Source organism: Haemorhous mexicanus, chromosome 10 (genome assembly GCF_027477595.1).
Source record: "Haemorhous mexicanus isolate bHaeMex1 chromosome 10, bHaeMex1.pri, whole genome shotgun sequence".
Lineage (NCBI taxonomy): Eukaryota > Metazoa > Chordata > Aves > Passeriformes > Fringillidae > Haemorhous > Haemorhous mexicanus.
In genome coordinates, this window is record NC_082350.1 from 17,186,748 (window position 1) to 17,211,773 (window position 25,026).

At 39.5% G+C, this 25,026-nt stretch overlaps 1 protein-coding gene across 5 annotated transcripts in view; it reads left to right on the plus strand.

Moving 5' to 3' along the window:
* Nucleotides 1–992: 992 nt before the first annotated feature.
* The window catches only part of ARMC9 (armadillo repeat containing 9), a 65,404-nt gene continuing 41,370 nt past the window's right edge, over nt 993–25,026 (plus strand). For 3 of the 5 annotated variants that reach the window (XM_059855581.1, XM_059855579.1, XM_059855580.1), the window contains exons 1-11: nt 993–1,127; nt 1,497–1,584; nt 2,105–2,224; nt 2,710–2,880; nt 3,885–4,040; nt 5,684–5,776; nt 6,399–6,423; nt 11,019–11,176; nt 12,997–13,095; nt 19,569–19,604; nt 24,686–24,720. In XM_059855581.1, the coding sequence (XP_059711564.1) occupies nt 1,534–1,584; nt 2,105–2,224; nt 2,710–2,880; nt 3,885–4,040; nt 5,684–5,776; nt 6,399–6,423; nt 11,019–11,176; nt 12,997–13,095; nt 19,569–19,604; nt 24,686–24,720 (944 nt within the window). In that variant the 5' untranslated portion in view covers nt 993–1,127; nt 1,497–1,533. The remainder of the gene's footprint in view (nt 1,128–1,496; nt 1,585–2,104; nt 2,225–2,709; nt 2,881–3,884; nt 4,041–5,683; nt 5,777–6,398; nt 6,424–11,018; nt 11,177–12,996; nt 13,096–19,568; nt 19,605–24,685; nt 24,721–25,026) is intronic. The other 2 variants (XM_059855582.1, XM_059855583.1) reach the window with 1 other exon arrangement.

A 25,026-nucleotide genomic window follows, 5' to 3' on the forward strand; every position in this document is an offset into this window, starting at 1 on the left:
GGGCTGGGCAAATTCTCTGTTTAATTTAACCTCACATCAAGGTCTTTTTTATTTTTAGCTTAAGCTTAATCTGGGGTTCAGGGGTGGACGAGAAGCAGCTGAAAATAATTTGCTGGAAACATCTGCATTGGACAGCAGAGTTCATGGGCTCCTTCACAGATGAAACCTGATGCTTGCTTCTCTTGCAGGCCTGGACGTTTTGCAGTTTCCTCCTGAGTGCCTGGGCAGGTGGCCATTGGTCTGTGTTGGTGGCATGGGACAGGTGGCCACTGGTCTGTGCTGGTGGCAGCACCAAAGCTGTGCTGGAGTGATGAGGGCAGTGAGGCTCGCTGGACTGGGGGTGTTTCTCCTGATGCTGAAGCTCTGTCCTGCTATTTCTGTGCACCCAGTTGCCAGACTATTTTGTCCATATTTTTTCCTTATGGAGCATCTCTAGCTCTTCCTTTCTCCCAGCCCCCTGCCATCTGGGGCTGGAATGCCTTGCTGTGACTGAAAAGCAGCTCTCTCACACCGAGACCCCGGGCAACACCTACGAGACCATACAACGCTGTCTTACAGCGTGCAGCTAACGTTTGCTGGAAACCTGATGTTAGTGGGGAAAAGTTCATTAGCACAGTTAATTGAAAAGGGACAAAGACTCGATAAGGGGCTTGGTCAATCCTCTCCTTTGCTTTGGCGGGGCTTCCATCAGGTAAGGATTTGTCGGACAGTGCGGTCCGGGCACTGCTCATCGCACCGGGTTCAGCCTCCTCCCGCCCACCTCGGTCCCTGCAAAGCTCCGCCCTCCTCGCCCGACATCTCTTTCAGACGAAACTTTCATGCGGGAAGGCTTTTCCCGGCCCAAGGCGGAGCGGGGGCACAAGAGCCCTGGTTGAGGCCATTCGTCATTTCAAAACCCGAACAGCCCCCAGAGCCCCCCGGAGCCACCTCAGGCCGCCGCTGCAGCTGCGCCGCCGCGCCACAGGGGGCGCTGCACGCCCCACCGCCGCGGGCACGCCCCCGCCACGTGACGGGCCGGTGCCAGGTGGCGATTGGCTGAGAGTGGTCACGTGTCCTGGACGCGGCGCGGGGGCGGGGCCGCGGTTGCCGGGGCGACACCGGTGGCGGCTGAGGGGAGATCGAGACAGGTGGGAATGGGGGACAAGAGGGATTGGGATACGTGGTAATGGGGGACGGGGTCAGGGAGGAGTAGGGGAGAGAGGGGATTGGGGCAGGGGGGAATTGAGAGACCGGGGCATTGGGGCGGGTGGGAATGTGGGAGGGGTGGGACTGGGGCAAGGCAGAATGTGGGAGAGGACGGACTGGGACGTGAGAGTGGGGCACGTAGAGCATGGCTCTACACAGAGGAGCATAGGTTCCTCTGTATCTCTGTGTGTGTCTGTCTGTTTGCTAGTGTCTCTCCTCATGCCCTCCGGAGATGCCGTGGTTGAGGGGAGGGGCTGTGCCGTGTGAGCCCTGTACTCTGCACTAACACCCCCTTCTTTGCCGTTTTCCAGCTGTATCAGCGATGAGAAGTAGCAGCAGCCCTTAGCAATGGGTGATGTTTTAGCATATGAGGCCGAGTTACTTGGACTAGTGAAAGAGGTTGGTTTTCTATCTTTCTTTCTTTCTTTTTTTTTTTTTTAAATGATTCTTGCAAGGCAAGATTTCTGTGTTTGCATTCAGAGCCAGGCATTGTAACTGAGGCCTGAATTCTGGAGTTTTTTATCTGGCTGAGTGTTGCTACACTCTGAAATTGTGCTGACTTCTGTCACGCTCGGTCAGTTCAAAAGGCTCAATGTCCATTAAATGCCAGCAGTAAATTTTCTTCTTTGGTTGAATGAAATTACTGGCTAAACATGGAGGCATCATTCTTTCAGAGATGGTGTACTCAATTGTCTCTAGGATGCAGGAGGAAATTGAGAGATGGTATTTTCCTACCATGAGTTACCAGTTCTTGGTTTATCACTTTGCAGTCTTTGGCATTTGTGGACCATCCTGCAGAGAAACTTTGGCATTTCGTGGGCCATTCATTGAAGCATTAATCACCTAAAAAAAGGATTAATCACTTATTGAAGCAATAATCATCTAACAAATGTTCTTCCTCCATGTTTTTATCTTGCAGTATTTGGATTTTGCCGGATTTCAAGAAACAGTGAAAGTATTTAAAAAGGAATGTAAAATAAAAGGGAAGCCACTACCTAAACCAGCAGATGTTTCATCAGAAGATTCATTGCCTGTTCAGGTAATGCATCATTTACACTTACTTTAAGTAATAATGAAAACAGAGGTCACTAACCACCCTGTAAGTTATTACAACAGTGAATTGTCTGAACAGATTCTTGATTATTCGAAGAAATCTCCTGGCAGTCTTCTTCCAGCACAAGAACCTTCAAGTTTGAGGTTGGGGGTTATTTTTTTTTTTCACAACTGCAGTAATTTTGAACTTAAGGCACTAGTTTTGATTTACACTACTTTAAGTTTTTACTGATATGCTTGAAAATGTGGGCTTTGCTTCTTGTATTGATGATTGATTCAGGCTCTCAAAGATACTAAAGATATGTGAAGAAAGAATATTTGGGTGGTCATTGAATAGTAGGACATTTGTGAATAAAAATTTTAATTGGAAGTGTTCAGGTGGCACTGGAATTCTTCATTCACTAACCTGCTGCTAAGAATATGTGGCTCTTCTGTGTTTGGATTTTCACTTGATGCTTTTCCCTTTCACAGGAAGAAATGCTTACAGCATTTGAAGATGGTGATCAGAAAGTTTTCTTCCGGCTCTGGGAGGAGCATATTTTGTCTTCAGTCCATGACAGTGATCCAGTTGCTCAGAACCTGGAGTTCTATCTCCACATCTACTTTGCTATCTTCCTCTTGAAACAAACTATGGGAAAGCCTGTAAGTTTAGTTCACACCTCAAGCCTCAGATTGCTGTTGTTTATTTTACTTCATTTTTTTGTCTTTAGTGTGGATGAGGATGGGATATTTTCTAAGAATCGTTCCAAGAATATGTATCCACTTTTGACCACAGTCTGCATTTTAGTTCAGCCAGATCTTTTGTATTGTGTAGTACAGAGAGTTGGAGCTGTCCTTATCCCAAAGTTCCTGAAGTATTTCAATTTGGAAAATACCAAAATGGCAATACTTTTGCACTTGTGATTGTAGATCATAGCAGATTCTTAAAACATTTATTTTGCTTGAAGTTTGGACTGGAAGTGTGAGTTGAAATACAGTAATTTCTGATTAAATGGCAAAGCTCAGTTTTGACCAGCTCAATATATCATGCTGAGAAATATGAATCCTAAGATGTTATAAAACAAAATCTCTGCTACATGGGACTTTTATGATGAAGAGACATTTAAGTCTGGATTGAGCCAGATCAGCCAGGGCTTAATAGCTCCTGGCCTTCACCTGTCAGCTGCTTACAGGAGTCTTTGGATGCCTGCAGTCTGTTTTCCAGCCTCTAAGGAGCTTTTGTTCTGTTATGTGTGCCAGCTCCACTTCCCACTGCTGTGCAAGAGGATTTTTTTGTTTCTGCACTTACCTCTGAAATAAAGCATGTCTAAAGTATGTGTTTTCTCTCTGCCTTGAGGGTAGCAATGGCATTTTTCTTTAAAAGTCTAGCCTGAAGTGAACAGGAATAATTTACATGCAAAAAGCCATTGTCTGTCTCTTCTTTCTTTGGACCTGGATGAGAGAAACAACAGCATTGGTTTACATTTTCCTTTATGACTGGTGAAAGCATACAGTATGTTCTCTAGTTAAATAAATACTGGTTTTTAGATAACAAATATACTGGAATTTCAAATTTGGTATTAATATACTTGAGTCTCTTATTCACCAGCTTTACAGTGCATTAGAATGGTAGTTTTCTAAATTAAAAATGCTGCTTTATTTCCTAGGACAAAGCTGAACTTGATGAAAGGATTTCTTATTTCAAGGCATACCTGGAAACAAAAGGAGCTGCACTGAGCCAGACTACAGAGTTTCTTCCCTTCTATGCTTTGCCGTTTGTTCCAAACCCCATGGTACATCCTTCCTTTAAAGAACTTTTCCAGGTAAGTATCTGTGTGGCAGAGATGGTTTTGTGGTGACTTACACTGACATACTACACAAATTTGCTTGTAAAGCATGTATAGTATTTTTTGAGTTATTTGCTCTGAATGCTTCCCTGACCATGTGGACAGTTGTGCTCTCCTGGCTGAGCAGCTGTGGGCAGCCACTCTGGTGCAAGGATATGTCTTCAGCCTGCATTGCTGCCACACTGCTTTTGATACCAAATCAAAGCTTAAGTGATACTTGCCCTACAGCTGACTTTGGAGGTACCAGCTGATGAGGAGCTCCAGTTTAACACCAAAAAAAGGCAAATCCTGCCATTTTCCTTTGGGACTAGCTATAAACAATGAGATAGACTGGTTGACCTCAGAGATGGAATATGACTACTCTTTTTTAATTATACTTAGCAGCATTTTTTTTTTTTATGTGTTATCTAAGACGAGATCCTCAGGTTTATTGTGAGTAACCCAGTGTCCAAGCTCTTAGTCCACACTCATATTTTCTTGTGGGAATTGTTCAACTCGTTCCATGTTAGTGTTGAAGCACAGATTGTTTTATGTTTGAGAAAGAGCAGCAGTGAGTCACTAGTTTATGAAGCAGAGTTCTTATGGCATATATTTTTCTCAGGCATCTAATGCTTTATACAGCTGGAGTTCCAGTCAGTTTGTGTAAAACATCTTAAAAAATGATATGCATTCCTCTCTGTAGGAGACAAGGTTCCTTTGGTAATATACAGTGTCCTGTGGTACACCACTGTCTGGATACTGAGTTGGTAAATGCAACAAGTAAATTCTGTACACTCTTCAGCATGGTGAAATAAGGGCAAATCTGAGCTGTGAGAACGGTGTGCAGCATATATGTATACAGCAGTAAATTTAGGGAGCTCCTGGTACTTGTTAGAAGACAGCTTTTTTTTCATTGGCTGGCTTTTCCTCAAGCAGAAACCAGCTTCACTGAAGGCTTGAAATAGAAGACATGAGTATTTGGTAGATTCCTAAGTGTAGTTTGACTTTTTCCCTTAACTGTTATTTCCATGTCAGTATGAGACCCTACGTCAGACAGAGGACAGCATTCCAGTTCATGCTCTGAGTTTGTTCTGCGGGTCTGTTTTTCCTGCATTGCCTGTTTTTCTCCAAATCCTTATTTTAGAAACATTGTACCCACCAGTGTCATGTCATGATGCTTGCAGTAGTTACTGACAAAACTTACAATTCCCAGATCTTGTGAGGAGCAAAGGATGAAAACTGAGCAGTGCAAAATTGCGAATTTTGTGCTCTATTCAATACATGTGAAAATAATTTTTTATCCTTTTCTCAAGTTGCTTGCCCTTTAAAGGTGCTTTTACTTTCAGGGCAGTTGTTGTATGTGTATACAAGCCACCAACTGTATGTGACAGTTTTGTACTTTAAATAAAGATACATTGTGTTTCTAGAACTTTTATCTAGGAATACTGCTGAACTCCCCTCTGACTTCTGTATGCTTTCATGGGGAGTGAGCAAACAAATCAGTTAACAGTGAAGGGAAAATCTTTTAAATCCAATGCTTGCTGCCTTGTTTACTAGTAGGAAGTTGCTGTGATCCACGCAGTACTTTCTGCAGAGTGTACATATTTGGTGAACTGTCATTATTTGTTTTTCTTTTCAAGGATTCTTGGACACTGGATTTAAGGACAAGATTGGAAACATTCCTGTCTCTGGCTCTCAAAGCCAGACAGACTCCTCGGCTTCTCACTATATTTGTATCCTTCTAAGAAAACACTTTGCAGATAATTAGAAATACTGTAAAGAGGCAGTATAATTTATTGCAACAGTGTGCTGCTAAGATTTATTGCAAAATTGCAGTAACAGTGCAGTTCAGTGTTTTTATGACAGGAAACATTGTTTATATTCCACATTCAAAAATAAACTTTTTCAAAAGTCATATAAAGACCATTTCCAGATCCATATGAACCTACATGCTTATCATGTGATCATTCTTTGTTTCCATGTATAAATACAGGATACCCAAATGTACCAACCCAACCTGACTTCTTTCTTAACATTTCTAAAGCTGTTAGTCTTTTAAATTAGCTGTTTCAGGGACTAGCTGAAAATTTTCCAGGGCTTTTAAGGATTCTGGAAATTATTTGGTCACTCATAGGTCAGCAAAAGATGTCAAGTCCCTAGGCAACATTGTGAGTTGTGCACTTATGAGATTTTTATGTATTTATTGTTGATTTATGTATTCTGTAGAGCATCAGGCACTTGCTGTTGGCTGGGGTAGTAGGAATATCAGGCTTGGTTGAGATTCTCATTCTGAGTTTCTGGAACAAACACTGAAAAGGTGCACATTTTCCTGATCTGCTTTTACTTGTGTAACAGAAGGAGAGTGGACAGTGCAACAAAGGTAAATACTGGGCTGTGGTAAGGATGCTCTGTAAAATTGTCAGGGGCTGTGAAAGTAGTGGGAGGTTTACCTGCAGGGTGGGGAAACCAGCGATGCATAGCAGAAAGTCCTTGGAAATCCAGGCCCCAGCTTTGGTAATAGCTATTGATAGCTTTTTGAGCTCAGTGAGGTTCAAGCAGTCAGTATCACTAAGTATGGGCTAGAAGTGGGAAAGGGTCTAGTAGTGGGATTTGCATTAAACATCTATTCTGTTCTAAAACATGGTAAAAACAAGTGGAGAACTCCATACAAAGTGCATACCAGCTTTCCTTTTCTAGTTCTGGTGAAAGTAAGTTGCCTCAGATTCCTTTCCTTGCTTCCAGATTTTGTCTCATTCAATTGTTCTGATGGCTGTCTGATGATCTTAGACAAAGTTGATTTTTGTTCCTATTTACTTATTTTGTTTAAATAGTGCCTCCTAGAATAGTGCATATTAGTATATCCTGAATAAAAATGCGTTCATTTAAATGTGAATGGCTGATGTGTTGCATTTTGAGGTAAGGTGCTTATACACACTTTAATATGTGTGTGTGACTTGTGGTCCTTTAGAAATAATAATTGCAACACAGAATCCTGTTAGATGCTGGTAGCACTTGAAACATGTACCTTTTAAAAATCAGTTCAATAAATAGAACTAAGGTTTCCAACTACCTTTCATTGATTTTTTTTCACTTGACTTTCTGCATATACTTTCTAGTTAGGGATTTATATGAGACCAGTTGGATTCTTAAAATTATTTTTCCTCTTGAGTTATTTTATCTGTAGGTTTGTCCTGAAGATTTACTTTTTGTAGATGGTTTTCTCCCAGTGTGAGTTCCATGTGTTTTCTTTGTTATTTTGTGCTTTGTGTTGTTGCATAAGATTTTCACTGAATAATAGAAAGGTGTCTTGGATTTTTTTTTTTCCAGAAGTTACATTTTTCCTTGTGGACGACTTTCCTGAAGGCAATAATCCCATGCTCTTATTAAAAAGAAATAACTACACAATTGCACCTGATTTATTTGGGGCCTAATTAGTTTTAATTTGGGCAGGTTCTGTGCTTTGTGCAGGGACTGTCATGGAATTCAATTCAGGCAGATCAGCCTGAATTTGCAGATCTGTCATGTGCATTGGAGATTGAGTCAGTTTGGGTTTTTCATAAAGGTTACTTGAGGACTGTCTCATAGGAAGGTTTTGGATCCAAGAGGTTATTTTTGTAGTATCCTGCTCACATCACATGGGATCCACAGCACTTATTCGCTGCTGAAGAATATTTACTTTATCAGTGAAGGGGAAATGCGAAGGAAATTTATAGTAAAAACATGAATGAAGAGCAGTATGGCAGAGTGCTGAAAGCACCTTTTGTAAATAGTTGCCAGTCATCAGTCTCACATGCTGAAATTCTTCAAGTTTGGGTGGGGTGGTGTAAATGCTTTTGAGGGTGGCCTGGAGTGTTCAGTGTGTTTACCTTGCCTGCATTACCTGCTACAGTCCGGCTTCTTACCCATTTGCTAAAGCATTTCAGTTCCTGTATGACTTCCAAAGCTATTTGTGTGGCAGTTGGGCTTAACTTACAGTTCTCCCATATGTTTTCAGTTTGGCTGGAAAGGAAAAAATTGCAGAATGGTTGGCATCTTGCACAGAGAGCTTCAGACCTTCTTTGTGTCCTTTCTGCTAACAGGAACTGAGGGGATGAGGTATTTGGAAGTGTGTTCAGCTGCTGTTCCCTTCACTGCTTCATTAGAAACCTGTGGATGAGTTCACAGCCACTCTTGCATCTTTTTGGGGAGGGCTAGAGTGGTGGAAGTGCATCAGACCCCTGTACTAGAGAAGGTGGAGTGTGACCTACCTGTCTGTGAAGATTTGCTAAAGTCTGACTATTTATGTGGAAAAATGTCAGTTTAGAGTATGGGTAGTGATTTTTAAGCAAGAAGGAGAATCCTGGTTCTCCTGAGAGCAAGATTCAGTGTCCAGCAGCAGCTCCTGAGACCTGCGGCTTCTCTGCTCGGAGCTCTGCTTCACTGTGTGCAGGAGCTCAGCTGGCTGGAGTCAGTGCTTCTGGACAAGTATGTGAAGGTGGGCTGAGATTAGACAGAAAGAGACAGAGCAAGCACAGGTTCAGGAAACAAGTGTTTCAGGTGTAGGTAAGTTGTAAAGGAATCTCTCACTTAGAAAAAGTTATCATGGGATTCAGTGCATATGTGTAGCTCTTTGGCTGCTTGTAGGAACTGGAGTTAGAAGACTTGGCAATTACACACATAAGAGAGCAGGCAAGAATTCTGGTAGAAACATGCAGTAGTTCAGATGATACCCAGTGCCAGCATCTTCATTTGGCAGAGTCACAAGCTTTACTGTATGTTGTATCTTCCTGCACCAGGAAATTAGTCTTGTGTGCTGTATTTTTCCCCCTTTTCATTGACATATGAATAATGTTTCTGGTAGGTGTTTGGTCCAGAGCTTTTTTTTTCCTCCTTGATAAGCTTATCATATGTACAAAGCATTTGTCAGTGCTGGGAGTTGTGTCTGGGAAAGAGAGAGGCCACAGTGTTACTCTGATTCCTGTAATGGTACAGTTTGATCCCTGCTGCAAGATGACATAAATGTCAGCTGAAATGCCTCTGAAAGGTACCATTTTCTTTTACCAGATCTGGACTGGGATGGTAATGATTTAACATTTTAAACAAGGAATTTAGTACTAATTTTTACCTGGGCCGGTAGCTCCGTGATTTATTGAAATGAATGCTGTTAGAGGGATATGGCAGGAATGCAGTGAGGGAACGGGGCAGCACAGGACCAACACTTCCAGCAGCTGTCTGAACTTGGAACAACTGCTTGCTCTTGTACAGTGATGAGAGCTGCCTGCTCTTTCAGAAGGAAAGCTGTTGTGAAAGACTTTCCCCTTTTCAGTAAAACTTCTTATGTGTGAGAAGATAGTGATACAAAATTGCAAGATATGCCAAGACTTTGTGATTCCTTTCTGACACCCTTTTCTCAGTTTATAATTGAAAATCCCTGGATTTAACAGCCAAGAGGTTAAATTGGACACTTTCTGAATTTCCAAGACTAGTGTTCATGAGCTGCATTGAGTTTTGGTTATGTAGTTTTTTCCTGCTGACTGCAGTTGGAAGACAAATTTTATCACTGGAAATTCTACCCACTGGGCTATGAAAAGTAAGCAAACTCTGAGAAGGTTTATGCTTTGTGATTTGATGCTTCCAACTTTCCTCTGAGTGAAAGTCACGCTCTAGATACGTCCATTGGAAATTTACAAATTGAATGTGTTATGTCACAGTTAAAAAAAATATATTCCTATTTGCTCATCTAGGCAACAGAGTGATGTGCTGGAGTAGGTAGTTTTGTGCAGTGGTTACTCTCAGAATCTTTTTTTAGTTTAGAAAAATGTTCTTGTTTTGAAGCTGTATCATATTAAAGCTGTAGTAGCATTTTAACAGTAATGGCTGTGAAATAAAAACAAAATCAAAGTTGAATTATTATCATCAAGGCCTAATAATTTGGTTGTCTTTGGAAATCATCTTAACTCTGATTTTTAAGTTAATATTGATTGAAATTGAGATTAGTATAATAGCTAACAGAATTGTAAAAAGCTTAGCAGGATTGCTCAATGTTACTGTTCTAGTGGTGTTTTGGTTATTGGTCTGGGGTTTTTAAGTGCATTTTGCTGGATTTGAACAGGATCTGTGGCTTATCATTTATCAGTGAGATAAACTGTGTCATATTGGTCTGTTTAGAACATTTTACTTAAACCCAGAAAGATTTTCAATCTGTGAGAGGGAATCCCACTTTTGACTGAAACTCCACAGTCAAGCTGGTTCCTTCCCACTGTTTAACAAAACCTCCTATGGTAAATATTGTGTCTGTTTGCAGATGGGCCCCATGCCACTTTCACAGCACTAAAGCAATACTGGCTTCTCAGCAAACTAATTTAAAACATAATGTTCTAGCAAAATACACAGCATCAGCTGTAACAATAGAATTATTGTGCCTCCCTTCATGGTTTTGTGTGGTCACAGAGATCTGCACTGTGGACCACAGCTCTAGGTTCAGTGCCAGTTTCACGCAGAACACTGGCTTGGCTAGGTCTGAGACTGGGGTGGAGTACACAGATTCTGGTACTCAGTTTGCTTTGTCTCAAAAGTAATTGAACCCGAAGGAACAAAATGTATCAGAAATGTAACTTTTTTATTATTCAAATGGAAATGAAAGACAAATTTTCAGCAACTTAGGGTATTAAAAGTAAGTGATAGAGTTTACCATTAACCACTGAGTAATGGATCATCCTCTTCACAAATGTGTTCAATGATGTTTATTGCCTTGTAGTTGTGTTGCTACTGCAACTGTGAAGCAGTTGATTCTTTGGACAATTAAGGCTTAATAAATACTCGTAGGTGTTGCAATGAAACAGAATCTTGCTAGAGGCATGAAATTATCCTTGTAGGCATATTCCACACCTCAGAAATTGAGGTTGTCCCTTCAGAGTAGTAAAAAGGCTTGTGAGTTCTTTTGTCCTTTTGTTTGAATAGGTGATGCTATTTCTTTTTTTATTATTCTCTTGACAGAAATGATGCAACATCTTCATCAGCAGTTAGTGAAGCGTGAGCACAGGTACATGACCAACCTGAAACGATTGCGCAAGTTGCAGATGGACTACCGTGGTCTCCTTGAAGTCACTGCAGAGCTGGTGGATTCTTTGGAGGCCACAGTCACTGGCAAGATGGTAAGAGATGACCCAGATGTACACTTGCTTCCACACACCCCAGAAAATGGAGACAAAAGGGTGAATTAAGCTTCACAGTTATGAGCATTTCTGTTAGACCTGTGGCCCTTTACTAATGAAACACAGCGCTTTGGGTGAGCTGTTCTCCCATTGCCCTGCTGAAGGAGGATAAAAGAAGTGCAAAAAGTGGGTTGAATTGTGCTGGCTCAGAAATCTTGAAAAAATTATCACCATCTCGCAAGACATCTCAGATACCTTGTGCAAGTGCCCTTTTGAGCTTTGGCAGCAGCAGTTATTAGAGGCCATTTTGGTGATTACTGATTGCAGTCCAGCCCATCAACAATTGTGTATTTAAAACTTCAGTCAAGTCTCTTTTAAAGTCCACAGTAGTGGAAACGGTCTTCTTATCTAAAATTTTGGTAAGGAAAAAATTTGCTCTTTGTTCTGCTAAACTGGACTTGTTAATTTAATTGATAAAGGAAACAGGGAGATAGGAGTGAATGAGTTATTCATCACGTGAAATGAGCCACATGTATGTAAGTGGAGATGGTAGAACTTTCTTAGGAGTATGTTTTGTATGAAGTTGATTGTCTTTTTCATGTGTTGTGCTCCTCTGGGAGCATAAGTTCTGTGTAACCTGAAGGTTGTTTTTATGGCAGATGTTAGTGGCCTCTAGGTGCTTATAAAGGAGCTGTGAATTATTAGCAGGGAGAATGACCTGGCATTTCCTGGGCTGCCTGCTGAAAAGTCAATATGTACCTTCCTCCTGTCATCAGCATGAGCACCATATGGTTTGTTACTCTGCTCTTGGGTCACTGCTGCTATCACTGCAGGGAAGAATTTGCCTTTGGGTGGATTATGCTTTACAGAAGATTAGGGAAGGTACCTGCTCAACAATAAAATCACAGTCGTTCATTTGCTGCCTCCCATTTACACCTCCGTGCTCTCCAGGCGATATCCAATTACCCTCTGTGGTCGGGAGCCGGACGCTGGCTCTCTTCTGTTGCGGATGTTGTTCTGTCTCCTTTGTGAGCTTTGTGCGGGGCACCCGTTTGGTGCTTCCCAGGTGTGTCCAGTTGAGGGTGCTCTTCCGTTAGGGATCCTGGATTCTGTCATTTCTGAATCCAAGGTGGAGCTGGGTACTGACTAAAGTGAGATTGAAGTTACAGCGTTCTGAATTTGAAGGGGTTCATTGTCCTTCTGAAGGTCTGGGAAGTGTCCCCAGTTGCATTTCTATAATCTCCATCCTCTCTTCTCTCTTCTGGGGAAGGTACTAACTCTCCTGAAATTAAGCTGTTTTCTTGAAGTGTAGATTTCCCAAAACAAAAACACTAAACCCACTGAGATGTTTTGCATTGAAAAACAAAGTTCTGTACTGTGTAATTCATATTTATTCTCTCTGCTGTACCAGACAGTTGTGTAAGTTCTGCTCTTTAGGGAAACACATCAGCATTGTTTCAAGCTCAAAACTGCTTCATTTTTTAATTTGATTTGATTTTGAACCTTTTGATTCCCAAAAATCTGTATGCAAATAGAGGTGTGACAAAATCTGGTTTTCTCCTAGACTCTCTGAAAGTGTTAAGCACTAGTCTTGTGAATAGCATAACGATTCCCAGATAAAGAGAATTTACAGGTTTTAAAATTTCTGTACAGAATAGTAGTTGCAGTATATACTTCGTGCTTGTGTCACTGAGCCTCAGGTGTGTGATTTCTTACTCTTTAAAAAACCTAAAGAAACAGTGTTTAATATAGAAACACTTGTCTCGTAGAAAGTGTAAATTTTATGTAATCCTGTTCTCATTTTGTTTCCGAATTTTTAGATTACACCAGAGTATATTCAAAGTGTTTGTGCTTGCTTGTTTAGCAATCATTTGAAACAAACTGTAGCACACAACATTGACTTCACAAGGCCTGGAACTGTAAGTATAAATGTTTGGGGTTTTTACAGTAACTGTCTTAAAAGACAATAGTACTTAAGCTACATATAGAATAATAAATGTTCTGTAACGGGAAAGACAAAACATAATGTGTTCAAGCTTGTATAAGAATATGCAGTACGTTGTTTTATTGATCTCAGATGCTAGTCAATGACCTGGTGGTGTAGTTATAGCTGTGTAAGTATGGCAAATTCTGTTATTGTTGAGACAGTAAAATTCGTGTCTGTTAAAATGCTAACGAAATTCTTTCAATAAGCATTAATCATAAAAGTGCATCAAAACGTTTTACTAAGAAAATATTGTGTACCACTGTTCTACAAAGACAAGCCAAAATCATGAACTGTGCTTATTGTTTTTGCCATGGCAGGCATTCATGTGTACTTAACTTTGTAGCAGGAGAACTTAGTGAAGTGTCAAACGAAAAGCAAAAGAAAATAAAATTCCTGCTTCTTATTCTAGCCAAGGTTTTTAATAACAATGATGCTATGGGTACATTTTGCTCTTCTTGAAAATTTGCTACAGAAAGATAAGGAGATAGTATAAATGCTTCCTTTTCTTTTCTACATGCTAATATTTTCAGAGATAAGTATTATTCCTCATTGCTTTTTAGGCTGTTCTAAATGCCATCACTTTCCTGTTAATGGTCAGAACTCCTTTCTCTGACCTGCCATGAGTTTAGGAGGTACACTCTTATGCAGCCTGCAAAAACTGCTATTTCAGGGTTTCAGGAAGAAACCAGCATCTGTTTGTCTGCTACCTCAATATTAGGTGCAGTCTGCTGCTCCCCTCTACCCTCTACTCAGATTGATACCATATCCTTAGCTTATCTCATCTCCCATCCCATAATGTCCCTCCTCCCACCCCATCTTTCTTCTAACCAGCAACTTCCAGATGTCTTTCCTCTTTCCTTGCCTTTTGGCAAGGAAAGAGGAAAGACAAGTGGCTTTTTGAGATAATGCTTTAGATACCTCAGTAGTCTTCTGTATTTTTGCCATCTGATGTTGAGGTTGTGTGTGTTTCTCCTTCCCTGTACTGAGATCACCCATTCTGTACAGCCACATGCCCACTTCTTTATGTTCCTGCTCTCTGCTTGCATCAAGACTTCTCTTTTTCTCCTGTGCTTTCAAGGTGCTCCATTTGCCCAGGGTTTTGCTTATTATTTCTATTCTTCTTGTCATACATCGATCCTCCAGTCTCTTGAACCCTTTCAGGAAAGGGGCAGAGGGAAGTGTCATCCTTATGCAAGGTTCTGATTTCTGCTTCCCTAAAAGTGTCTCTAAAAGCATTTCTGCTCCAAAAGCACCTTTGCCACTATACTTATGGCACTATGGCCACTTTGACACAGTCTCCACCTATGCAGATAGGTTAGAGAAGAAGGATATGTTGGTGGTAGATTTTTTTCCCTGCTGGAAGTAAATTTTTGTCTCCCTTAACTAGGTTAACCTGATCAAAGCTGTGTTCTCCTGGCACAGTTGAATCTATTTTTATACAAGGCTTTGCTAGCAAAACTATTTCTGTGTGACTTTGTGGCTCATTTATCCACACTATTTGAGGTAGTTGCTGTGAGAGCCAAGCTGTCTAGTGAAGGACCAGTCCAGTTATAGCCCCGAGACTGTTTAGATTAAGGGTTTCTAGACTGGTTTAGGTCACGCCTTGACATTGAGGTTGAACTCTCATGTTGTTTCTATAAGTAGATCCACACAGGCTCTCTGAGTCATTAGCCAAGTTTTGGAGGGCTAATCACAGTCTTTGCATATAGACATTAACTGCATAATAATCAGGTTTCCTCATCTTATCCTTTTGTCCCCCCTTGATCATATTTTCTTGTTTATTTCCCATGTAAATGGTTCTGGTTTTATACATGATTAGCAAACATGTAGAAACACAAATAAATGTTAGAAAAAAAAATAGATATTGTCTTATGAAAAGAAAAATGAGATTCCTTTCTCATCCCAGAATATTTCTAGCCACTCCCTGGCTTTGTTGATGCAGGGAGCCAGATGAGATGAACTAAAATTCTGACTATTTGCCACTAGGCCACTCAGGCATGCCATTGCTTTCTCTTCAAGGATTCAAGTACTTCATTGTTGTACACTCAGATGTTATTGTTCTACCCTTAAGTGGTTTCAGGTTTTTGCATAAGTTTTGGAATAAAGCTGGAGGCACCGTGACCCAGACTAAGTAGCAGCACGAGTTCACAGCATCTGTGCTGGATTTGTGTTGGAAGATTCAATCACTTTTTGCCCATAACCATGCAGAGGCACTAGAGTGTGGTCTTTCCAGCTACTCCATTTCACAAACCTCCTGCTGTAAGGGGCAGCCAGCTGCATAATTACAGAAAGAAGAGATTAGCAGAGGGCCAGCTACTTAGTTCATCCTTACCTTACCATCATCTTACCTCATTCTGTAGGCGAGATGAGGGAGAGGCTTAAAAAAACAGTCATTGTCTAAAGAGTTTTATCAGGCATTAAATATGGTGGTTTGTCAGTTGTTAGGTTTTTTTCCCCCTCTTTGCCTTGGCTGTTAAGGATGATCTTATCTCACTGACATCACCAATGTCAGGACAAGGCCCTGAAATAAATCAGTTCTGCTGGATCAATATCTCTAAATAAACGAGCAGAAAAAAGAATCATTAGCAAGGAAACTCCTTTTTTTTTTTTTTTTTTTTTTTTTTTTTTTGTGTACTGTCATGCAGCCTTAAATTTCCACCACTGTTATTCAGGGTATGAGTGCATGTGCATTACATAGTTTGGAAAGAGGAGGTGCTTGAGTTCTCAGCCAGTTGTACCGATGCAACTCAGGGGACAGTCCATTTTCTGAGAGCAGAAAATGCTAAAACTGCATCATTCTCTGAGATCTGTACTTGAGCTTTAGAATATACATACTACCAGCTACACTGGTAGTTTTTAGTTACACTGGGAAGGAGGATTATGTGAGTACTGTAACCAAACTGAAGAATTGTCCAAGGAAATTAAGGAGTATACCTTGGATTATATCCTTGGCATCATTATTTGTATGCTAAGTTGATTTTGTTCCCAGTATATTGTGCTCGACTTTTAATGTTGGAGAAAGTCATATTGTGTAGTAGAAAGCTGTGAGATCTCAGGCTTTGAAATTACAACAAAGGTGACCTGTATCAGTTGTTAATGTGCAAACATCAGCTTCCTGGCTTGCCCCCCACCATGGCTGAAGGCCTGTCCTTTCAAACTGGAAGAAATTTGTATCAGGAGAACAAATCCCAGAGGCAAGTCTTACTGAGCTGGTTTTAAGACCTGAGGCAATGACAGCCAAAAGAGTTTTCCATTGTAATCGTACCCTGAAATCTTTGCAAGGGCTTCTGGTGTCAGCTCTGTGTTCTCTGGTGAGCTGGATTGGATCTCATTCTTTTGCAGCACAACTCCATGTTTCTTGCCAGCTCTGTGACTTCCTGGGTCAGCTTGTGAGCCTGATGTACAGTCCATTAGCAGGATGCATCTGCTGCGTGCAGTGGGAGAGAGGTGACACTACTGTGTTACAGCTGGGAGATGTTTCCAAGGCCTCTAAAGCTCTGTTTCACCCTAAGGTTTTTCTCTTAGCTGCAGTTGAATGTTATCACCACCTTCTATCATGTCATTTGACATGTGTGGTCCTGAACTGGGAGATAAGAAACCTGAGAGAATTGTCAGAGCAGAAGGTGGGAATTTAGAGTAGAAGGTCAGAGCAGCAGGTCTGACAAGCTGAAGAAAACATTTATTTGAGGAGTTAATAGATTCCTGACTTTTTAGTGTTCCTTTGGATAGGGAACTGATGTGGGTAATGGTAAATTTGACAAGTATAGTTTCAAGTACAGTAATCTATTACAGGACTATCACAGTCTCTTATATTTTTAACACTCTTGAGATCAGTCAAGTTTTAATTTTTTTTTACCATTTTCCTTTTCTAGTCTTGATTTGTCTGGTGGATAAGAAGCAGGGGTTGTATTTTTTGATGCCTGCAATTTTCTGTTTAATAAACATCATGAAGCCAAGAGGATTCTGGCTTTTTATCAAAAGCACAGTACATTCACATTCCACCAAAAGCAGCACAGGCTCAAGTCTGAAACCCAAAACCAGGTTTTTTTTGATTGAAGTAAGGTGTACACCTTCCTGGAATATTTTTGATTAGGGATAAGGTAATAAGGTTCTCTAAGTTTTGGATTATAGTCAAAACAGGAACTGCTTCTTCAGATGTGCGCTTTCTGTCAATAGTAGAGATGGGTGTAAACCAAAGGAGAATCTTTCAGTGACCTGAAAGCTGTAAAATTGTGTGCATGTATTGCATCTGTGTCATGGAATAGAATAAATGCCCATTATGTTTATGCTGCTATTCATTCTGATTATATTTACCTGTAGCTACAGTTAGGTGAATTAATGTCCCTTGCAAATTTTGGGTCTCTTTTGATACCACTCTTGAAGCTGTGGAAAACAGGTGGGATGTTTTTTTTAAGTTCTGTCACTGGACAAAATTACCAGCTCCTCTGGAAAGTTAAACTGTCACTTACAAACTGCGAACAAGAAAGATTATATTTTTCTAATTTATTTTTGGGATAGTTGTAATGACTACTGTGGGCTCCTATTTTTCTTGTACTCTCTGCTTTTTTCCTCAAACATGGTTTTTACTGCAACTGTGCACTTGCCATCATGCTGTAATAGTTGGTGGCAAGTATTCTGTTTCTTACTTATGAAATTTCTGCACCAGCAGACCACATGAAACCTAGGATGAGGGTAACAGAAGGTTTTTATTTTGGTTTTTTTAATCACTCTCTAAACCATTCAGAGTGGATTCACCAGGCATTATTATGCAGATGTTTGCTCTTTCATTTAAAAATGAAGTGCTCATTGCAGCAAACAGCATCTACCATAAGTGAGCTTTTCTTCGGATGACGTAATCAGTTTTCTGCATCTCTGTCCATGGGATTATTTTATATGTTCCCATTTATGTATGGAAAAGAAGATACAAGCCTACCTCTTCATGTAAGCAAGGAGAAGTTCATATTTTCCTGCTGATACAGTATATAATGCCCTTTTCACAAGTTGATGCAAGGTTTTTTGTTTACATGAACTCTTTAAGGGTAAGGTATTGCCTTCAGTAGGGGTTTCCACAAGCTTTTCCTACTGCTGTCCTCAAATCATAGAATAGACCAGTTTGGAAGGGACTTTGAAAGGTTGTCTGGTCCAACCATTTGTGATTTCCTTTAATGTTAAAACTTTACTTTAATGTCATCTTTTGTCTTGATGCCTACGTCCATTTTCACTGCCTCAGGTCGTGCTTGTGTTGACATGTCTCTCATCAGGATGCAGTTTATCTCCTGGTTTTGCTCTCTCTTTTGCTCACTTATTGGTCTTCATTGATGTCATACTTTGCCTTAATTTAATTTTAAATTGTCTTTGCCAGGAACTCTCTGTATGGGTGTATAGCACCATGAAAGTTAAAGTAATCATTCACATCAGGGAATTCTAAGTATCATGGTAGTAAAAAGAAGAATGCAATATTTTTAAAATTGGTTAAAGAATAATAACTTTATTTTCTGCTCACAGTGAAGAGTGGCAAGTTTCTTATGTCTTCTGTGTAAGGTTGTATATGTCTGTTAAAGACAGCCTGCTAAATAGGGTGTTTATGTGCTTATTCATCTGTACAAATATGTCCTGTGAAGTAAGTACTGGCAGGTTTGCACAAAAAGGCAAGTAATTAAAGTTGGTCTTATTTCATTGTGTTGAACTGTGTACTTTTATTTTTAATTAAGACTGTTCTTTTAGATACTAAGCTGTTCTATGTATTTTAGTCTAATTAAGGAGCACATGGCATATTTTGTACTAGACTACTAAACCATGAATTAGCACCATTCTTTATTTTAGCAACTACATACTAGTTTCCCTCCAGAGACTTTCTTAGTTTATCCCTGGAACCTTTTGGGATGAAAAATTGATACATTGCTGAAACACCTTAAATTGTCTCTGTCGGTCTTTGTTATGTGCTGGTCAGAAACTCCAGTCAAAGCAAGTGTGGAGAACAGTGGCAGGGGCTTTCTCAGGAGCTGAGGTCTTCTGATGCAGGCCATGTTCAGGGTTTCTCTCTTGGCTGCCTCAGTGCAGTGAGCAGTCCAGGCCATATATTCCTGTCAATTTGTCAGTGTGTGCCTGTTGTGACTCTGACAGTGTGGAGCAATGTACAGACTAGGAGTGTTTGCCAGGTGTTGAGAGGAGAACTTCCAAATATATCACAAGAGAGACACAGCAATTTCAGTTCTAAGACATACAAGTATGAGGCTTGGGAGAACATGTTTATACTTTTTCTTTTCAAAGCTGATAGTCTGTTAATTTTTAGCTAATTTCTATTGGTTGGGTTTTTTTGAACTGTGCATTTCTCTGTGATTTATTTCTGTTAACTTTTTTTTTTTAATCTTCTTTATTTTAATGTGTGTCTGTTTGCCTATAAAGGGATATTACTCTATGAGCCCTTGTGATGACGGATATGTAAGTGTCTATCTTTATTTCCTTTCACCATTGCCTGCTCAGTCTGTCACAGTCTGTATTTCTCTTTATTTCACAACGTGCAGCAATTTTCCCTGCATTTTAACTTGTCATGAACACTAACTGTGTGGTTTATGAAGAGCCAGAAAATGTACAGGGCTTGGAAATTCTGCATGGGGAATGGAATAGATGTTCTTGGTAACCTTATGGCTTCATAATGCACTTAACACAGCATGTCAACATAAGAGCAGCTTTGTCCACAACTTTCACATGAAGCACAGCCTCTTACAGCATGCAGAAAGCAATTGTTTCTTCCATGGGATCATCTGTGTATAGTATACATTCTCTCTGAAGTGTGCCAAAACCAGCTGGCCCCACAACACTTTGACAAAGCAAATAAATCTTACTGCTCAAGATAATTCAGCAAGTTGATTCATGCTTTTCAGAGGGGTGTTGTATTTTACATATTTGTATTTTTTGTTCCTAACATCAAGCTTCCTTTAGGTAGTAAAGATTATGAAATTCTCTCACACAGTTAAAATGATCCTCTTTCACTGAAAACACAAAATTATATTCTCTGTACTGCCTGTGACTTCTGTAATCCAGATGGAAGTTTGTATTCTGGCAATGCTACAAGTACACCAGAAGTATCTAATTTTGCCCATAGTCAGTGCATTCTTTGTGAAGAAAGGAAATGAGTCTACTTCTAAGTAACTCAGTATGTAATCAATTCGTAAAAGTCATTGACACCAATTCTGAAAGATGCCAGTCAATTTAAAATAATAGATATTTATATTTTTATCACTTTCTTTAGGTAAACCAAGATTTTGTCTTTCAAGAAAAGCTGCCTAAATTTCAAACATATTTCAAACACCTGGAATTAAAGTAAACCCTTGTGGGCATTCAACTTTCCACTTTGAACAACATTTTATTTTGAGAAATAGTCATAAAAGTATTGAATGCAATGGACTATTCCTTACATACTTATTTTTATCTTGATGTAGAGAACATAACCCACATCCACCTGCGGTGAAAGATCTCCTGTATCAATCAACCTGTTCCTATTGGTGACATGAATGTTCATAATGGACACTTTTTGCTTGATGTTAAGCATTTTGGTCCTTCATATAATTCTCTGTTTTCAGATTGAGAAAGATTGATGACAGATGAATCAAATTATTTTTGCTAAAGAAAAACTTTTTCCTTATACAGATTAGTATTAAGCATTAGTTAAATGTAACTTTATACAATGTAGAATGTAATGGCTTACTGGGCAGAGTTGTTTATAAATTTTTTGCAAAGCTGTCTGACTCTGATTCTGAGGTATTTCTTGAGTATATGGGTAGCTTTCAGCTCCCCTCACTGTTTATGTATAGTATTTTATACTTTGTGACATTTGTGTTGTCATTACATTATCACACAGTATTACTGTGTGACTTTTTAATGTACACATCAGATGTCTTAAAGAACCTATTTTGTATGGCAAATGGGAAGTTTTCATAACAGCATATCTCTAGTATAAGTAGGAAAAAAATAATTAAAAACATTTGAAGATCTTCTTATGAAATAATACTTTGCATAGCCCCAGTAGACCTGCCAGGTTACACAAGCTCAGGGTCTAACTCTCACAGGCTGTGTGGAGCAGTCTTCTTGTTATTAATGTGTAACAAATGAACTCAACAAAGATTTGTGAGTTCTGATGATTTGTAGAAATCTGCTCAAATTTTGGTTTTACTCTTCACATATTCGTCACGTATCTTTGATTACTAATTCTGAATCTGCATTGAATTTGCACTGAATTCTTACAGCACATTTTCAGAGTGGGAATTGAGGACAGAATCTGACTTTCAGCTTTGCTTTCAGCATATTATGAATATATACATCAAACAGCAAAGGGGATATGGTTTGAATATAGGGCTGCAGTATTTGATAAAATCAGTTGTGGTTTTGGCTTGCACATGAAGTGCATCTGCTTTCTTTTATAAATACTGATTTTTTTTTTTCCCCTTTGAACTTCTTTGGTTTATTCCATGCTGTTCATATTCATGCCTGTCTTTGTTCAAAAATAAAGGGATGCCATCTGGGGCTAATGTGCATCGTGACAGAATTATTTGACTTAATGTGGCACCTGGTTTGGCTTTGGCAAGAACCAACATAAACATAAGTCATACCCATGATCCTACCAGAATGAGCTATGCTTGGGCTGTTTTTTCTTGTCTTTCTTTTTCTTTCCTTAAGACACTGAGCTTCTGCATGTCTTTCAGTTATGACAAATGATCCTCTCTCAAGACAGGTTTTGCATGAAATGTATTTTTTTCAAGATGAGTTCTATGAGTGTTGGGACATAGGAACGTGTTTGCCACAGGTTCTTCACACTCTGCCTTTCATTGGCTATGTAAGGTATACTGTCACTCAAAGGTTAAAATTATGGTTAACCTGTTCCAGGAAAGACTAGGGGAAGGGCTTGGGAGAAAATGCTGAGGAAATAAATCTTGTAATCGAAGAAAAATGAGTAGAAGAGGAGCTACTAAATAATTTCTATTTATGGTGACTGTACTATAAGCATTCAATCATTTAATAGCAAAATAATAACTTTTAACTCTTGCACTCTGCCCTTCATTGGCAGATCTCAAAACCCAGCTTGTTCAAGAGATTGATGCCTCTATCTGCTTTTCAGATGAGAAAAACTGAGGCCCAGAGACATGAAATTATGTGTTTGATTCTGTCTGCAGTTGGTGGCTGAATCAGGACTAGGAGTGAATCTCCTGAGCCAATGCATTACTCAGCATGCCACAGATACAGATGAGTTTACTTATGACTAATTGCAATCATGCAGATGAAAAGGAAGAAAGGAAACCTCTGCCTGTAACATGCTGGCATTCTTTCTGCTTATCAATGGTGCTGACCATAGTCAGATTGAGAAATGACAGTGCAGTGAAGAACAAAATAGCCCCCCAAAACTTTCTTCATTCCTGTTTAGCCTTGATGATTGAACCTGAAGCAATATGAACTTTATCCTTATTGCTTTCCCAGAAACACCAAAAGCCTGAAAGGACTTCCTTCCTCCTGTGCAGGTTCTAGACTGATAAACTGGGTCTGATCAGCAAAGTGACCAGAAGTTTTCCCAGCTCAGTGGTTCTGCACTCAGAGCCCCAGTGCAGGGCTTGCCTCACTCTCTGGTGCCTTTTTGGTGTAGGAAGAATACAGAAGGAAACCATACTAAATACTTTGCTGTGCTCCATCTGCTGGCTTAAAAAATTATTTGGGAATTAATAGGACCTTGTCCCATTTGATCTGAATGTTTTTCTAGTTGAACTTTCTGTAGTTTGAAATTTTATAAAAGCTTGCAAAATCCTACATTTGCCAAAAAGTTTTATTTGTGTAGAAGAGTGGTATGTGTATCTTAACTAGTTATCCTCTGGTTAGATTTTGGTTGGAGCACGTTTTTCTTTCTAAGACAGCAAAGAAGGGTGTAAAAAAACCTTTATTGAGAAGCAGAGAATCTTTTTATGCATCTATATAGTCCTAGTGCCCTGCTCTGTTTCTTTACACATTGTTATTCTCTATTTGACCTTCCATCTCCAAGGGCTCTGCAATTTTTTTTGCATGCAAGTGCTATAGTCACTTTCTTCCATTTCCCCTAATGGACAAAGGAGAAAGGTGCTGACAGAGGCAACAAAAGTGATTTGTGATTTCTGTGCACATGCAGCTACAAGGTTTTAGGTTTTGACTGGGAAAGCAGTTTTGTTTAAATAAAATTAACTCTTTATACTTATCAAAAATGCTAAGGAAAATGAACGAGGGCAAAACAGTCTAGGGGCAGATATGATACTTAGAAAGAATTTTGTATTGTGTAAGATAAACTATGCTGTGAGAACTGCTGGCCCAGACAGTTAGTTTACTTTTGAGGTGTGTGACCTGTTTATTGTATATAAGTCATTCATTGACATAATATAAAATGCTTTCCAATGTGCACATAAGCTTATTTCACATCTAATAGAGCAGTTCCTTGTTTTACAAGGATACCCACGAGGTTGTTTTCAAGAATATGTCAGTTGGTGTAATTCAATATTCTCTATGGTATTTCATGCTTTTTGTCTCCTAAATCCCAGTTTTAAATCTGACAATAGACATTGATTATATAGTTCCCATTGAAAGAGGCTCAGTTAGGAGAGAAGACCAGTTTTACAGGCATAAGTGGTAATGAGAGATTTTTAGCAGAGAGATCAGCACAAAGAGATGACATTGAATATTCTACAAATACAGCATGTAGTTGACATCAGAATGCATGACATGAAGCATTCTTATGCCAGAATTGCTGCTTCTTTGCTTACCTACAATTAAGTCTAGCAAAAAATACTCACTGAGGCAGACAACTTTCATGTGGAACTTTTATGTGGTGCTGGTGTTCCTTGTTGCACAGTAGTGCCTGCACAGGGACTGCATCACCCTGCATCAGAGAAGAAATATCCAGGATTTAATTAGAATATCCTAGGCAGAACCACTAAGAAATGGCACACTATTTAATATTGGTTTTACCCATACCAGAATACATGGTCCTCTCTTTACATATTAATAATTATATATAGGGATATATTTTGGTAGCAGCAGACACTTGATAACATTAGTGTTGGAGCAAAGAATTACAATAAATTTATATACAGGAATGCATGCTGGGTCTCCAATGAAATATTACTGCAATTTTAAAGGTATAAAAATTTATGAAGTCATTGAATGTGCCTAGCAAGTTCTTCATCTTCCTCAGTGAGCTCAGATAGTAGTTTCTATTATTTTTTTTTTTAAATGCTTCAAGCATAGGTAATTTGTGGACTATGTGGGTGAGGATAATATATCCAGATCATAACAAAAGAGATTTTGACCTGTAAAACACTTTAAGGGAAAAGAAAGATAAACACTGAAGTGCTCTTTCTTTAGCTGTGTTTCTGGTTTACAGCACAGGTTTTTATAGGAAAAGAACTGCAGAATCTTAGTGAAAGAATTCACTTTGGACCTCATTAATAACATTATGTGAAATTTGAACTTATATGCTGTAATTTCTTTTTTTCTTTCTTTTTGTGATTCAGGCTTCCACACTGTTAAGAGCATCTTTATCCTCTATGTAAGTATTTGTTGCTGAGCTCCATTTCTGTCTGTAGAGAAAAGGAGGGGTTTGTAAACTGAAGTACACACTGCCAGTTGTCCTCAAATGGGATTCACTCCTCCACTGTGCTTCCTGTGACCTCAGTGAACATTGATGCAAATATTGTGTGATCTGTGTTCTTCTGCTGAACAGCTTCAGTAATGTTCTAATTTCAGCAGAATGTTGTTAATCCAGTAAATCTGCCATTCCACACATGTGAGGTTGTTGCTGTATTTTTAGTGTTTTCACATATTTCAGTCCTATTGTTGTAATTGATTTGATCCT